Raw genomic sequence first — 17,475 nt, 5'->3', positions numbered from 1 at the left:
GGTATGTCCATCCTGACATGACATGTGACTTGAATGAGCTCAAGTACCAGCTAGTGCAGCAACGCATGATGAAGCATCCCATGCTGCAGAGCGGAGGTGACAAAGCTCCTGCCCCTCGCTGGATTGCAGGACACAGGCTCTGGGCAACTTACTGGTGATTTAAAAAGCAAAGTTTGAGCTCCTCCGCTGAGTCACAGCCTTGCCTCGGGAGCTGGAGTGAGATTGCTCAATGACTCTGCCGCACGGGGGGTACCAAATTACCACGAGCATTGGCAGAAGCTGCAGAGGCTGCAGAAGAGCAATGACAGAAACAACAAAGAACACACGTGACCCACCGTTCCAGCCCCCTGACGTCAGCGACTTGCGCCCGCAGTTCTGAGCGGCTCGGAAGCCTCAACATCTCTAGTGAGCATGTGCACACACCCAATACCCCGCTTTGCCTGGCAGTCTAGGCAAGCTTGCGCTCGCGCATGCGCAGAACATACCTTCTGCCGCACATCCAGGGCCGGAGAAAGACAAGCGCCTCTACAGGAAAACTCACAATGTCAGCGGCAGCCGAGTCTCGCAGAACTCGGTGGTTGCTCTTTGAGTCTCGCGATAGTTCGTTCTCCTTGCGTTTCGCTGTAGCCGGCGAAGAGGGCGGGGGGGCGCTGCGTTCGATACCCGTCCCGCGCGGAGGCGGGGTTGCGAGGCCCCGCCCCGAGCTATGTGCCGCCGCCTTCGCCTGCTCGCGGGAGCTGGAGCGGTCGAGCAGCAGCTGCGGAGTTTTCGCTGCCTCCCTGGTGGCTGGGGCTGGGGCATGAGCCTGGCGCCCGCGCGCGTGCAGTGAGGCCGGCCGGGCCCCGCCGCCTCTGCGCCATGAATCTGCACCAGGTGCTGACGGGCGCCGTGAACCCCGGGGACAACTGCTTCTCCGTGGGGAGCCTCCTCGGCCAGCCGCTCACGGTGAGTCCCGGGCCGGGCTGCCCCGCCGGCCGCGCCCCGAGCCGCCCGTGAAGGGGCCTCAGCAGCCCCACAGCGTTCCCATGGCTACTCCCGTGTGCTGCTCCCCTCGGGCCCGTGACCGCTCGCTCCGTGCTGCCCTCCCGCCCGGGCCCCGTCCGCTCTGCACCGGGCACGGGGTGGCCTGAACTATCCGCCGGGAACCAGGTTGCTAACTGGATGCGTCCGGGCGGGGTGGGATTGGCTTGGGCTGGTTCAGGTGCACTGGGGACATATGACCCGGGAGGCGGGGGAGCAGCACAATGCAGCTCATGAGATCAAAGTGCTACCGAAATGGGGTGAGTGGGGACGCTTTGTTTCTTGGCTGCTGTTACTGTTGATATTATCATACATTACAATAGCACACCCACGGTATGCTAGGCACTGTCCACGTACACACGCAGGGATGACACAGTCCCTGCGTTGAAGAGCTTCTACAGTTTAAGGCCTACAGCCTAGCACACCTGTTCATAACTGCCTATTGGAGGAAGGAGTGGTCACACCTTAAAGAACATGGTTAGTGATAGTTGTGGTAAAGCTAAAAAACAATAAGATCTATCTATCTATATATATATGTAATCTCTGTGAGCAATGTTATGTTAAAAATACTGGTGTAGCGTCTTTCAGAGATTTGCATGTGTAAGTATGTGTTGCATTAAGAAAGTGAACCTACACTTCAGATTGCATAAATGTCAACTAGAAAACATGACTTTTTGATAAAATTTCAAATTCTCTTACTCTGGCATAAATTAATGCTTGAGTTTTATTTCACATTGAGTAGATGACAGGAAGGGCAGATCTACGTTACAGTGCTGTGTGAATGCATCTGCACCCATGCAGAGCATCCAGAGAAGACATGCTATGCTAACAGGAGAGTGCTCTGCTGTCTTCATAATTACTCCATCTTGGTGAGATGTGGAAGTTATATTGGTGTAAAAGCATTTCCTACCAACGTAGTGCTGGTGTGGACAGTGTGAAACACTGGGGGGAGTAGGCTTTTTCACACCCTCAAGTAACTAACTTAGATCTACTTAAACAGCAGTGTAGACCTCCCTAAGAGCTATGTAAAAAAGTCCTTCAGTGGCACAAAAATAGAGCTGTTTATAGCATACTTAAAAGTTCATAAGGACACTACTTCTGTCATATAATAACCCTGATTTATCTACTAAAATATTGAAGTTAAAGCTATTATTTCTGAACTTCCTGTTTTCATGCACCCTGCTGCTGAAAAGTAAATGTGTACAGCACTTAACTATAGAAGTCTAATTTGTACTTATTTTCAGTAAATAAGGGTTTTTTTCTTTATCCATTTAATATCCGTAGTCCACTATACCAAGCTTCCCTTCTTAAGTAATGAGTTTTATTTGAGTTTGTCTAGCTATAAATTTGAATAAGTATCGTCAGCATACAAGACTCTGGAGTTGAGAGAACTCAATCTTTGGTCTAAATATAAACTATTCTAATCTATTTCTCCTCTCTCCTTGGTTTGGCTCTCTTGGATGCCTCATCTGAATATTTTATTCTCATTGTTTTTCCCATTAAATAATGCTAGTGATATTATTGCAGTACCAAAGTCTTTAGGTTTGTGACAGTTGCATCCTGCCAGTCAGTTTTACTTGGTACCCCCTATATCAGAAAGGGCCCGAAGTTGAGTTAAGGCACTTGTGTCAGTTTCATTTTGGATCAGCATACAGCTGTAAACAATTAGATGTTTTCAGTCTTGCACCCAGTTTAATGCACTGCCTAATGTGCTGGAGAGTGACTAGTTGCTAGTCATATGTTGAGCCTTTGGGGCTACTAGGCATGCTTCAGTGTTCCTCTGCTGAGGTTTTTTTTGTATATAACCTTGTAAGACAGCATACATGTTCACTGTCTGAAACTGTGATCCTGTAAGCAGTTAATCTGAATGACCTCTATTGAAATAACCGGGGCTTCATGTCATCACAGAAATTTGCCTGAGTAGATGCTGATTCAGAACCTGTAAGGTACTGCACAAAAGAGAAAGTAATCAAAATAAAGCTCTTTCTATAGATGGCTCAATCACTTTTTTTCATCCAAAACTATCTTACAGTATTACACTTGCATTTGGATTCTCCTTCCAGATTTTCCTATTTATGTAAGGCTACGTCTAGACTGGCCACGTAAGACGGAATAGGCATGCAAAGCAGGCAAGTCAGAATAGGGAAATCCCCGGGGGATTTAAATATCCCTCGCGGGATTTAAATAAACATGGCCGCTGCTTTTTTCCGGCTTGGGGAAAAGCCGGAAAAGAGCGTCTAGACTGGCGCGATCCTCCGGAATAAAGCCCTGCAAGTAGGAATAAGAGATCCTCCGGAAAAGGGCTTTATTCTGGAGGATCGCGCCAGTCTAGATGCGCTTTTCCCCAAGCCGGGAAAAAAGCGGCGGCCATGTTTATTTAAATCCCGCGGGGGATATTTAAATCCCCCGCGGATTTCCCTATTCTGACTTGCCTGCTTTGCATGCCTATTCCGTCTTACGTGGCCAGTCTAGACATAGCCTATGTGTTGTGCTGTTTAGAAATCTATAATGGTCTGCAAGTGATTGCTTTCTCTCAGGAGGGAAGAATATGCGGTTTTGAGTAATACTAATTTGTGCAATATTTGTGTACAGGTGCAGTTTTGACATTAAACATCTTTTATGTGTTTTTGGTGTGCAAGAACACATATTATTAATAGAATTTTTAGCTAGTAGTTTCAGTCCTGAAGCACAAAAATATCACTCATTGCTTCTTTTTTGGTTTTTGGTTGTTGTGGTAGTGGTGTTCATATACAACTTGATCAGATTTCTCCACACTGGTTTGAGTACAAAAACTGAACTACAAATATGTTGTCAATCTCACTAGTTATATTTCCATAAATAAATGGCTCATCTTTCAGTTGATTTACAAGGGTTGGAATATAGCCATGTTTTCTATCCTTTTTTTTATATCGCTACCAGATAGTGCTTATACCAGGGCTACTCAAATTTGGAAGCTCCAGGGGCCATAATGATACTCTTAGCACATGCCGAGGGCCTGAACTTAAGTGTAGTTTCATATACATGCAGTTAGCTTCTTTCACACTGATGGGCATGAATACAAAGATTAAGACAAGACTACACAACACACTGGCCCCATTTAAATCAGTAATGCTGGTATTAATAAAATGATACCCACCCTGGCAGCAACCAGACAGCCAACACAGGACACAGAACCCACCAAAGGCAGGTAGGCTCAGCTCAGCCCTGGAATGGCCTAAGGGATAGGGCATTCACCTGGAGAGCACAGGGTAGTGGGTTCAAGTCTTAGCTGCCCTGGGGGCAACTGGACAACCAACACAGACTGCCCCAGGGATGGATCCAGGCTCCTGTATTAGGAAGGCAGGATAAGGGACCCCCTGAAGGCAGGGGGATGGACCCTGGAGTGGCCTACGAGAGTGGCCTGCCTGTGCCCCCAGCCAGTGGCACAAGTGCCCTTAGGGGTACTCGAGAAGCCTTGGGGGTACATCAACACAACTGAAATTTTCACCCATATGACAGCACTTTTAATGAGCAATGACAGTCAAGGAATTTAACTGCTAAAAGGAGTATTAACAGAAGACCATCATATAGACTATTTTATTGTTTTGGCTCCCACCCACGGGCTGCGTGTTGAGTAGCCCTGGCTTATTCCCATAACATACCCTTACGTTACTTAGAAATGAAAAGTTAAATGTGTGGCAAGTATGAAGCTTTACTTGAGTTTTCAGTTAATCATTGGAAATTTTTAAATGTCCTGCAAAGCAAAATGAAAATAGGTGCAAATAGAAATAGCTCATGGATGCTATGCTTTTTTTGTACAACTTGTGCTTAGTCCATAAGCAGTATTCCAATAGTTCCACTATCCCCAAAAAATCTTGATGCTAATTGCAGAACAAGAAGATTGCCTATGTTGTTGAGAAGAGGTTTCAGGAAAATGGCCTTGGTGAAGCATAAGTATAATCAGCCTGAAGTCTCTCATACTAGCAGTATGGAAATGATAGGGTATGTGTGACTCAAACACCTGGACAATCCCGCCACCAGATGGGTTATACTCTACTTCATAGGTTCTCAATACAAATCTTCCTTGACTTGTATGCTCTTAGTATCAGCGATTCAAAACATACTACAGGTTGTACCTCCCTTAACCAGGACACTCTGGTCCAACAACATCCATGGTGTGGCATGGACCGCGGATGTTTCTAGATCACAGAGCCCAGGAAGGGGGATATCTGGTGGCAGGGTAGGAACGTGGTAGAGGGCACCAGCAACCTTGTGTGTGTGAGGGGGGAATTGGCAGCACAGCATGGAGTTCCAGCCCCAGCAGCAGCCATGGAGCTCTGTCCCTGGCTGTGAAGCTCTGGCCTTGGCCCTTTGCCCCAACCCCGGCTGTGCAAGTCCAGCCCTGGCTTTCTCCTCTTATCTCCCAGGCTACATCTAGACTTCAAGCCTCTTTTGAAAAAGAGTGTCTAGATTAGCAGTGCTTTCGAAAAAACAAGCCACTTTTTCGAGAGAGAGCACTCAGGCAGTATGGATGCTCTCTTTTGAAAAAGCACAATTTGCATTATAGTGCCTTTTTTCAAAAGAGCACTTTAGAAAAAAGGAGTTATTCCTCGTAAAACAAGGTTTTCCACAGTTGAAAATACTGCCATGTTCTTTCAGTTTACTTTTGAAAGAACGTGGCAGTCTAGATGCAGGCGAAGTTTTTTCGAAAAAAGGCCATTTTTTCAAAAAACCCTGTAGTCTAGACACACCCCTAGTGTGCAAGTGCTCATGCTCGTTTCTTTCAGATGCATATTTTTCTTGTGCTTTACCTTTTGTTAGCTCTAAAATAATAATTACTGGTTTCAACTTTCAGGCCATGTTTGCATCTCCAAGATGCACATTACTTGAAGGCTACAAAACACCGGTAAAAAGGTTATGAAGTTACATTTTTCAGTTGACAAATAGTACGTAGAAATATTTGGGCTAACTTTGATATTTTGCTACAGAAGAAGAATCTTTAGCTCTTAAAATAGATCTACTTCAATAATAGTTTCCTGATTTTTTTTTTTTTTAAAGAAAAATCTTAATACTAAGGAGGAAGCAGCCTAAATGTAGCTTACAGTTATGGTTCATAATTGAAGTTTACAAAAATATATCCTGGAAATAAAGGCAGAATTTAACAGTAACTTTGTGGAACACTTGTGAAGCCTAAATAATCCTCAAGTTAAGAATCCTGAGATCCTCAAGTTTAAAGAATCTTTGTGGGGAAGGGGAGGGAGAAGCAGACATTCAAAAAAGAGCAAGCTGTTGACTTGAGTAGTGATAACGGTGTATCTGCAGGCAAAAAAGTAAGCCTAAAAAGGTGCTGCAAGAGATAAAAGTATGGTGTATGGTGAATTATGTAATAGATGTGGGGGACCTGAGTAGAACTGTGCAAATCTATGGTTATCCGCTGAGCACTTCCATGGATTAGATGTGGATATAAATTTGTTTCCATGCAGGGTTTTTGCTCTGGTGGAGAAGAAATCACCTATAGGCTTGTCAAGGCAAGAAAGAAAATGAGGAGGCATGTGAATCAATTTGCTGATATTAGAAATGATTATGCTGTATTACAAATGAATCAATCAGTGAAAGTTCGGAGTGATTATTTTGAAAGAGTGATGAATGAGGAGAACTGAAGAGGAATTAAGAACAGATAACACTAGGATGGGACTGTATACAAGGGGGAAGAGGCTGCAGAGGAACTTCAGAAAATAGAAAAAAAAATCATCTTTTCCAGATAACATACAACGGATGCATTGAAGTTATTGGGAAGGGAACACATCAAGTATCTCACAATTCCAAGTTTTTTCAATGATTTTCTTAAAAACACATCTCAAAGCTTTTATACCATTCATGAGGCATTTTCTCATATTTTAAACCTAAAGGAGATAATTAATACAAAATGCAGTATCTCCTATCATTGTAAAATAGCTGAAATTTGGAAGGGTCAGTGTGTATTTAAGCAGGGAAGGAGCACAGTTGGACTATGAATCCTCATAGAAAAGTTCAGAAAAGAGATGGCAACTGGTCATTACAAAAAAGAAAGCGGCCATTGTGTATCAAGAGAATTAGTTTGGAGTTTGTGGCAGAGTACAAGGATATGGTCATCTTGTCCAGTGTAGGGATGGTAGAGTTACTACTGTAATCAAACACTAAATAACACAGTAGAGAATTTTGAATAAATGTTGGTCTGCATCAGAGGTCAGTACTGAGCCCTTTTTTGTTTTGTTTGGAGTTGTCTTGCATGTAATATAAGTAAGACTATATTCACCTTAGAACATGCTGTTTGCTGATATGTGATATATGCAGAAGATTAAGACTGTAAGCCAACTTTGAACAATGGCAACTTAGTTTTGAGCAGGCTGGACTTAACTTTGGACTTATAATCATTTGCTCTGAAGAGTGAAGAAGCAATCAACATAAAGGATATTACTGGAAGAAAACTTAAGGGGAGAGAAATAATTTAAATACCCTAAGTGGTGCCTGGGGATATACTGAAGTTCCTCAGTGCAAATTGCTGGAGTAAACCCAAGTTCTTTGTGATAAAGACATGTCAATAAAGTTAAAAGGTAGAATGTATAAAACTGTAATTTGTCCCCATCCTAATGTACAGAACAGGGATTTGGCAGGCCACTAGAAAAGAAATGGGTATGTTGTCCAAATGAAGTTGTTGAGATGGTCAGCGGGTGAACACTGTGCTAAGAGATGAAATATCTAAGCAAGTTTGCTCCAATTGAACACAAATTGTGAGAGGCTGTGCTATGTGAGTATACCTATATACAATGGAGACCTGAGAGCTATACTGAGTCTCTTGCACTGATTGTTGATGGAACACAACCAAGGAAGGATTCAAGTCTTGGTATATGGACTGGAGATCAGTAGACGTTAGAGAGACCAGGCACAGTGTAGCATACAATCATGGGTTTTGAAAGAAGGGTCAAAAAGTTAAGGACTTAGAATTAAGGATGTTAGATATATAAGTGCATGAAATCTTAGTAGTTACACGGCTATTCAGCAGTTCCCAGTGACAGGGCCAGCAGTCAGTGCGCTCCCAGCCCCACTCTGGTGGAGCCCCCTGCTGCCTATGTATCAGATGCAGCAGCATGGGGTGGCAGGCAGGAGCCGGTGACCAAAGGGAGCCAGTTTAAAAGCTCCCCATGCAGACCAGCTGCCTGCTACCCCGGATACAGAGGTGGAAGTGTGGGTTTGCAGAAACCTCTGTTCACGGAGGGTGTGTCTAAACTACATGTCTCCATTGATGGAGCCATGTAGATTAGGCTGATCGGCAGAGGGAAATGAAGCCGCAATTTAAATAATCGCGGCTTCATGTAAATTTAAACGGCTGCCCCGCTTTGCCGATCAGCTGTTTGTCGGCTCAGCGTGCTAGTCTGGACGCTCCTGCACTGACCTGAAAGCCCTTTATCGACTTCCACGTTATGCCTTGTAGGGTGAGGTTTACCGGGGAGGTCGATAAAGGGCTTTCATGTCGACAGGGGAGCGTCCAGACTGCCCCGATCTGCCGACAAACAGCTGATCGGCAGAGCGGGGCAGCCATTTAAATTTACATGAAGCCGCGATTATTTAAATCGCGGCTTCATTTCCCTCTGCCGATAAGCCTAATCTACATGGCTCCATCGATGGAGCCATTTAGTTTAGACATACCCGGAGAGTCCAAGCTCCCCATGGACAGAGGCTGGTCCTGACCGTAGCAGTCCTTGCCATGAATCATCCTCTGTATGCGGGGAGCTTCGATTCTCTGCGGACAAGGGCTGCTGCTGCAGAACAGACACAGCAGGCGCAGGCTTGACATGGACTGAGGCTGATCCGTGGGATGCAGAACAGCCTCTGCACGAGGAGAGCTAGGACCCACCTGCCCCTGCCAACAGAGGCTGCTTCGTGGCAGCCTCCCTTACCCTACCCTACAATCTCCACGCTGCTACCTCTAATGGATTTTTAAGCTGGTTCCGACCTCCCTTCCCCCCCACTGCCTCTGTGGGAGGCAATGTGGTAGGGGGCAGGCAGGTCTGCGGGAACCAATACACATGGGGAGATGGCTTGAAAAACATGCATATTGGCTTCAGCTTCCCCCACACACTGTTGCCTCTGTGGGGGTGTTTCTGGTGTTCTTGGGGGAGCCAGCTTTTAAGCTAGCTCATCAGAGGTACCAGCTCCTGCTTCTCTTCTCCCCTCCCCGCTGCCTCTGATACAGAGGCAACAGGGTAGGGGGAGTGGGTGTAGTCAAAATTCACCGATACTTATCAGTTAATTCTGTAGTCATCTACACATTGACATCCCTACTTAGAACAGAGAGCTGTTACAAAAGGAGACAACTATGAAGCCTAATGTATATTGGCTATTTTTAGCTTCAGTACACATAAGATGAGAATTGAGTAAAGAAATACAAGGAGTATATGCTATCATGGATAGTACTAATTCTCTGTTGCTAAGTACCTTTAAGTGTGTAAGGCAGCAACTGAGGCACTTAACTGAAATAACATGCATGTTCATCTAGCTTCGTTTCTTTGCAACCTACTTTCATTTTCAGTAAGATTAAGTATTACCTTTCACTCATTGTGGATGCTTCTTTAATATCTGAAGACAGAATCATTGTTCAACATGTTATCTCAAGTTGTGCAATCATACTGTCACCACTGTCTTTTTTTTAATGGCTTTCCAAGTGCATACTTTATTTACGTTTAGTGACTCTTAAGTACTTTAAAAAATCTTCACCCTGTAACTCATGCTTTTGTTGTGTGTCTATAGTTGCTAACTCTGCAATGTATAAAAATTGTTCAAATTAGAGTTAGGAGGAACTTGAAAGTTCTAGTAGTCATTAAGAGATTTCTGGAAACATAAAAGCAAATGACCTGGTAATCTGAATGCTCGATATTTCTCTAATCTAGTGCTAGTGCTTTGCTGGAGAAGAAACATCTGTTTCATTATGTTTTTTCTTAATAATTGGAATGGTCACTTAAATGGAGCCACACCAACAATATTTTCGTTATTTAGTCATTTCTTTCAAAGATGCATTTTACAAACTTGTTAATTTATTATTGTTAAAATGTCAAATTTTACATATAATTTTGGAGAAAAGAGAATACTGCATTGATTCATGCAGTCTCATGAGGTTTTTTAGCATAAAAAAGATGATTAATGCTTCAAGGTAAATGTTTGTTTGTCTGACATGAGGTAGAAGGAGAAAAATATAAAATAAAAAATATACAAGGAATTACCATATGAGTAAGGAGAACCATTTAATAAATAGCCTTGCCTGAATTCTGTCTAATAACTATTCATCATGACTGAGCTTTGGAACATTAATGTTAGCTTGTTTGTTGTTTTATTGCTCTGGAACAGTTAGATAAACTTTTAAACTTTCTGCCACGCTTGGATTCATCTGTGGTGCAGGACAAGCAATATTCAGACAGACTAGTAACAATTAAGGGGTCATTTTGTTTAGCTCAACAAAAATAGGGACTTCATGTCATTTGAAAGCCCAATAGATAGGAGAATTCTGGTGTACAGGTTTGTTCCTGGTTGAAGTACATGATAATTTACACTTCACACATTTTTTTCTTCCAGTAACTTTTCAATACACTTGGAGGATTCTTTTTAAAAAGGGGCAGGAGAATCCTTCTTAAAGATGCATGTAGTTGTAGTCTGGTACTTAAGGCAGCCTCATTTTGCAGGCTTGTAAACATTTGTAACCGTATTTGTAAAAACTCTGTTTTTAAATGAGAAACCATAGATAATGCATTGCTTGGCATGAAGATTCTATTGCTATTCTCCTGGGAGTAACCTGCCTAATGTGCTAGTTGCCTATCACTCTGAAAGTTACTTGTCAGTCGGTTCCATGCTTAGGAAAGGAGCCTTTTATTTTATGCACCATGTTTCTTGATGTTAGCATACAGAAAGTAGTTGTTTTAGTAGATGATTTTTAGCTGCAAGTATACAGTTATATTTTTTAAAAATCCTGAACATAACCTTTAACGCTTACAAGTATTTGAATGAGCCCATAGAAAATACACTCTTATGTGTGAGTTACTTGGGTGAAATTTTCACTTTAGAAAAAAGTTGTAGCAGTTAAACTATTGGCTAATATCTTCTGTTAACTCTGAGGCAATTTTATAGAACTGTTATCTTCAAAGGAAAACATTTACTAATCCTCTCTCAAGAAACTTAGGATGCAGGGATAAAATAGCTGAAAGCTGGATAAGAACTAACAGGAAGGAGATGAGAATCCAATACCAGATGCAAATTAGAGTAAACTTCCGATAATCCAGCAGCGTTAGGACCCAGAGGGTGCCGGATTATCAGATATGCCGGAGTACCCGAAGGGGGGCTATGAGGAGTCTGGGGGTCAGTGAGGAACTGCACAGCGTGGGAGAGGGTGGCACTATGGGACCAACCCGGCAGCACCTCCTCAGCTGCTCTGCCCCCGGCTTCCCCAAGTCCACCGCTGCTGAAACTGACCAGTGGCGGACTTGGAGAAGTCGGGGACAGAGCAGCTCCAATTGTCCGGCTGGCTGGAGCACTTCCAGGTTCCAGTACTATCAGAAAGATGTTAAATTTTCTAAAGCCAGATATGTGGTGGGAAGTCATCAGCTAGTAAAATCCTTTTTTCCATGGCTGTAACTGGTTTTTCCTTGTTAGCATTTTTTCACTGGCTTTAAAAACATTGTTTAACAAACATACCAAGAGCATGATAATGTCAACAATATCTGTGTTTCATTGCAAAGACTACTCCACAAATAACCCAGGATATTTTAAACTTAAAGGTGAATTGAAAGGCTTTATACTTGTTAGAACTAGTTAGTTTCTTTCTGCTGTAGACACGTCACTAAAACTTAGACCTAGTTTATACTAGAAGAACTTTCCTGGTATAGCCCTGCTTATTCAGAGATCTTATACTGGGGAAAAAGATTGTAGGGAGCTGCATTCGTCATAGTATTTTAGGTGTTGGTGAAGTTGTTGAAATGGTGAATCTTGAACTCAGTTCTTGGCATGTAAATCAAGGAGAAACTATTAACAATTGGTGGAAAATGAAAACAGTTGCGGATCTATAAGTACAAAAGCATAAGGTATAAACTTGATGATCCTATTGAGGCTAGGGAAGTAAAATCCTGGTTCATCAGTTAACAAGTTAAACCTTAGGTTTAACCGGTTAACCAATTAAAGAGGATTCTGCTCATGCCCTCAACATGCCCTCCCCCCGACAACTCCATGTGTGGGAAAGCTGGCTTTTGTTTCCAACCCCCTGCGTGAGGGGTGGCCAACTTCTGCTCTCACTGTCCCCTCCCCCCCCCCCCCCCCCCCCCCCCCCCCCCCACAGAGCTGGAGCAGCCATCTGCCTTTGGCAGGATGCTTCCAGATACTGGTTAACTGGTACCCAGTGAGCATCACCCATTCACATCCCTAGTTGAGGCACTAATTAAAAAATTAAGACAAAGTCGGTTGCACAGAAAGTGAGTTTTGAGGAGCTTGTTGTACTAACAAGATTTCTAAAGGACGTTACTGGAATACAGAGACAAGGACTTGCAGACAGAAGAACAAAAAAGACTGAGAATAATGTCAACTAGGAAGCCGCATGGTTGCGTGACTAACTAAGAACTACATAGAGGCCTGTCACCAGAGCCGATGTACTTTCTTCTAAGAGCTAAGATATGGGCTGTGGACATGAGACTGAAGAGGATCCCAATGTGAGCAGGAAAGAATCCACTCATTCTTCATATTGTGGGAACAAACGATACTGTTAGATTGTCATTAGAACACGTTGAGGGAGACAGTGCTTGGCGTGGCAAGATACTTAATAAAATGGAGGCTCAGGTGATCTTCAGTGGAATTCTGCCCATCCCTAAAGGAGGAGAGTAAAAGTGAGACAAGATCAGCATTTTAAGCAGATAGCTTGGGTCAAGCTAAAAGATGGGCTGTGGGATGCTATTAGAAAGTATTCATGGCTGGAAGACTCTTCTCATGGATTGAATTCCACCAGAGTAGAGAATAAAATAAACTTCTGGGAGGGGGATGTAACAACTGATTAAAAGAGCTTAAAACTAAGAATTTGGGGGAGACCGTTGGGAGATGCTCATGTACTTTCTATGAATGATTTTAATATTGAATGGGAGAATAATCAAGAAAGGATACAGCAAAGGGTAGCAGAATGAACATCAAGAGGAAAGATAGCATAATTGGTATTGGCATTGAGAGTACAGTGACGGTGTACTAATACAATTAATAGATAACACAAAGTTGGGAGGTTTTGCCAATATGGAAAAGACAAAAATATTATTCAAGAAGGACTGGAAGACCTTGAAAACTGGAGTAATAAAAATGGGATGAAACTTAATAGCGCAAAGTGTAAGGACATGAAGATGGGACCTAACAACAACTTTTGTTTAGGGATGTTAAATTACGAGTAATTGACTAATCGAATAGTCAATGCATTTTACATCAACTATTCGATGAGTCAATAGGGCACCTCCTCCTTTGAAGTGTAGCAACAGTTCTAGGACTGTTGCTAAACTTCAACAGTGAAATCGCTGTGTGGAGCTTGGGGTCAGCTGGGGGCCGCTGCTTGGAAATGCTGTGGGGAGCCCAGTGTCAGGCTGTTCGCAGCGTTTCAAAGCGGCAGCACCATGTGAGGTCAGTTTGGGGACACCCCCACTGACCTTGGGCTCCATGCGACGCTGCCTCTTTGAAAAGCTGGGGGGAGCATTTCAAAGCAGCAGCACCGCACGGAGCTCGGGGTCAGCATGGGCATCCCCGGGCTGCACATGGCATTTCAAAGAGGCAGTGTTGTGTGGACCCCAGGGTCTGGCCCCAGACTCCATGTGGCACTGCTGCTTTGAAGTACTCCTCCCTCCCTCCTGCTTGCTGCCTCTTTCTGATTAAAGCAGCAAGGTATGGGGGGAAGCGACTAGTTGACAGGCTATGCTATAAGCATTTGCTTATTTGATAGTCGACTAGTCTTTCATATCCCTACTTTTGCTGTAGGTTCGTGCAGATTTCTTAAGTTTTGAAGTTTGGTTTTTACTACAGATTCACTACATTCCTTTTTAGTACGGGCTCATGGTTAAAACTTCCTTTGCTAAGTGCCATCTGTTGTTGCATTACATGTCTTGACAAAAAGTATTGTTTATGTCTACATAACCTAACATGTTGGTCTTGATTCTTTTACTGCAGTTCTTGAGACAGACCAGCCCTATAGGGTTATTTGGTTACAAATAGGGTCTGTTGATCAGGAAACAGGGCTGTTTTGCTTCTAGCAACCTTCAACTTGTTATAAAGTCCCTCCAGTTCTTGTTCCTTCCAGTGCAACAATTTCTCTTTTAATTTGTTTTAGAGGTACAAGAGTGGCTTTCACTCTGATTTTTTGCCTTTCCATAACAGGCTTCTCAGCAGTGGTCTTATGAAAGTGTGTAGAAGATTATTTTTGCCTGTGTGGGACAAGTTCCTCTTAAGTGTGCTAGGGTCTTTCCTTTTAGGTATTCATCTTAACCTGTCAACAAATACTCTTTTATGCTGAGCAATATTCTAAGGGCATCTCATGTTGTTGTCAGCATTGAATTAGTCACACATTTTGAAACATACATATAACATCAGAAGACCACTGCACTGCAACTTTTACGTGACTAGATGATTATCATGCACTCCCTGCTTTCAGTTAAATGTTGGTGAGTGCAAAGTAATTCAGTATTTCAGATAACCCTTCTTAGCTGTATTTGCTAAATGTCCTGTCAGTTAGAGTACTGCGTAACTGTAGCTCCTCAAAACAGGTATTGTCAAACCAAGGCAGCAGTAGTAAAGGAATGTCAGAGGCATGTCTCCAGCAGAGATTTTCTGTATGTCTCTGTTAGTCAAGGGGTCAAAGAGCAGAGTACCCCTGCCTGCACAATTGGGATGTCAGCTTTGCATCTACTTCACCAAATAGTATGGTCTGCCAGGAGCTGAGAAGCTGAAAACTTTTCTTTTCATGGTAATTAGCTACAGCTTTCTCCTCAGTTACTGGTCCTTTGGGACCTTGGTCTAGGTGCATTCATGCCAACACAGGGTGGGCCGGATCTGGCCCACCAAGCCAGTTGATCTGACCATGGCAGCCCTGATGTTCCCCTGGCCTCAAGACTGGGGACACAGGAGTGCACAAAGTCTCCTCCTGCTGCCAGGGGCACATGGCAGTTGTTCAAAACAGCGGGGAGTGAAGACCTCACAGTGCTTCCCTCCCCCAGGCCCTGTTCACAATAGCTGGTGTTTTTTTCTAGGCAGCAGGGCAAAGACTTCAAATGCTCCCCGATGCCAATCAGAGTCCCTGGGTGGAGGAGTATGGGAAGTCTCCTGGCCCCGCCCCTTCCAGGGGCGTCCACTGAATACTAATTACAAGGATGCACTTCAACATTAGGTTTAATTTTTTTTTCAATAATAATCATAAAAATGTAGCTAACAAACATGTGAGCATAGTGGTAAGACCAGGGGTGGGCAAAATACAGCCCAGCAGTCATTTCTGGCCTGCCAAGCAGCCAGATCCACAATGTGGCCCAATGGGAGCTGTAATGGCTCCTTCCCCACTCTGGCATGATAAATGCAGAAGTGGGAGCCAGCAAGTATACCCCAAAGCCTTATCTACCAGGCTTTGGTATAAAACTTCCCCCAAAATCTTAAACCCTAGATCTTGGGAATAAAACTTCCGCTGCCACCATCCAAATGTTGATAAAGAAATCAGGGGAAAGATCATTTGGGAAATCTCATCCCTAAAATAAAAATCAGGGCACACAATTAACCAAAGCCAGGTTAGTAAAAAGAAAAGAAAGAACTTTTATTATTACAACAATATTCCTGTTACAAGCATAATGACTAGATGGGAAGGTAACAAAATATACTCATGGAGAAATTCCATGGGCCTAGAACTTAGTTTAAAAGATGTTTGGCTTTTCTTTGTAACAAAAAACAGGACTATGTAGCACTTTAAAGACTAACAAGATGGTTTAATAGGTGATGAGCTTTTGTGGGCCAGACCCACTTCCTCAGATCAAATAGTGGAAGAAAATTGTGACACTTTCAAGTGTCCGTCTGCTATGTACATTGGACAAACGTCTCGACACTTCGCCAAAAGATGAATGCCCACAAAACAGATATCAGACAGGATCACAAAGAAAAAACAGTTTCTTGCCATTTCAACCAGAAAGGACATTGTCTCAACGACTTGATTACCTGTTTCCTGCTTCAAAGGCCTTTTAAGATTTCACTTGAAAGAGAATCCTCTGAACTGTCATTCATGCTTAAATTCAACACTTTACACTCAAGTTTGAATAAAGCCGCTAATTATCTTACCCATTACAAAGATAGCTTCACCAATTATCACCTCTAATATCATTAGCTCACAGACATTTACATCCCCTTCTCCCCCCATCCCCCTTCTGTTCTGAAATTTGATTTGTCCTTTTCATATGTGTTCATTTTTTTAAATTGTATCCTTTGGTATATATGGTTGTGACAATTTTCTTCCACTGTTTGATCTGAGGAAGTGGGTCTGGCCCACAAAAGCTCATCACCTATTAAACCATCTTGTTAGTCTTTCAAATGCTACATAGTCCTGTTTTTTGTTTCAGCTACACCAGACTAACATGGCTACATTTCTATCACTATCTTTTAAACAGTGCCAGATATCAGATTCCATACCCAACCCTTAAAACAATAAAGCCTAATAAAACTACCTAAACGTTACCCTACTTACAGAAAGTGAAGAATTGTTTCTTGGAGAGAGAGAGACATGCTTGTCCTTCTCTGTAGCTGCAGAAAGCTCACTCAGAGACAAAAGGTGGAAGGAAAAAACCTAAATTCCTTTGTCCCAGTTTGAAAGTCCCACCTGCATTCCTATTGGCCTCTCCACCTGGCTAGGTGTAGTTAACCCCTTAATCCCCAGGCTGCTGGCTAACCCTCATATTCATGACAGGAGCCTCAGGTAGATGCCCTGTTTTCTGCTGCATGCCGGGGCGGGGTGGTGGTCTGCATGCTGCACAGTCTCGCAGCTCTCAGTGAGTGAAAACTGAATCTGCCTTGGCGGTGCTAATGATGTAGGAAGCATGCAAAAACCCCTCCCTGCTCCAGGTCTTGCAGCGCACAGAGAGCATATGGTCACCACAGCTGGCCGCTTTCAGAGCCTCCCAGGCAGAGCCTACACCTTGCACCCACCTCCTTCTCCCTACCCCTTTGATCCTCTGCTACCCCTCCTGCATCTCTACCCCAAATCACAACACAAACACTCTGCACCCCTGCTCCTGCACCCATATACCCCCTCCCGGACATTGTACTCCAATCCCCTGCCCCAGGTCACAACCCCATTTAGCTGTAAGTCCTAATCAAAACCCCTCCATGCCCCCTGCAGCTCCTCCTACACTTGTCCTCCAGATCAGAATCCTTGCTTGCACCCAGTTGCTAGACAGCACTGCAGCTTCATCC

General features: G+C 43.6%; 1 protein-coding gene across 4 annotated transcripts in view; it reads left to right on the top strand.

Moving 5' to 3' along the window:
- Window positions 1-652: 652 nt before the first annotated feature.
- The window catches only part of DMXL1 (Dmx like 1), a 136,172-nt gene continuing 119,349 nt past the window's right edge, over window positions 653-17,475 (top strand). For all 4 annotated transcript variants that reach the window (XM_006134494.3, XM_006134492.4, XM_075931962.1 and 1 more), the window contains exon 1: window positions 653-945. In XM_006134494.3, the coding sequence (XP_006134556.1) occupies window positions 859-945 (87 nt within the window). In that variant the 5' untranslated portion in view covers window positions 653-858. The remainder of the gene's footprint in view (window positions 946-17,475) is intronic.

This window comes from Pelodiscus sinensis, chromosome 6 (genome assembly GCF_049634645.1).
Source record: "Pelodiscus sinensis isolate JC-2024 chromosome 6, ASM4963464v1, whole genome shotgun sequence".
NCBI classification, from domain to species: domain Eukaryota; kingdom Metazoa; phylum Chordata; order Testudines; family Trionychidae; genus Pelodiscus; species Pelodiscus sinensis.
This window is presented reverse-complemented; position numbering and strand designations above follow the sequence as displayed.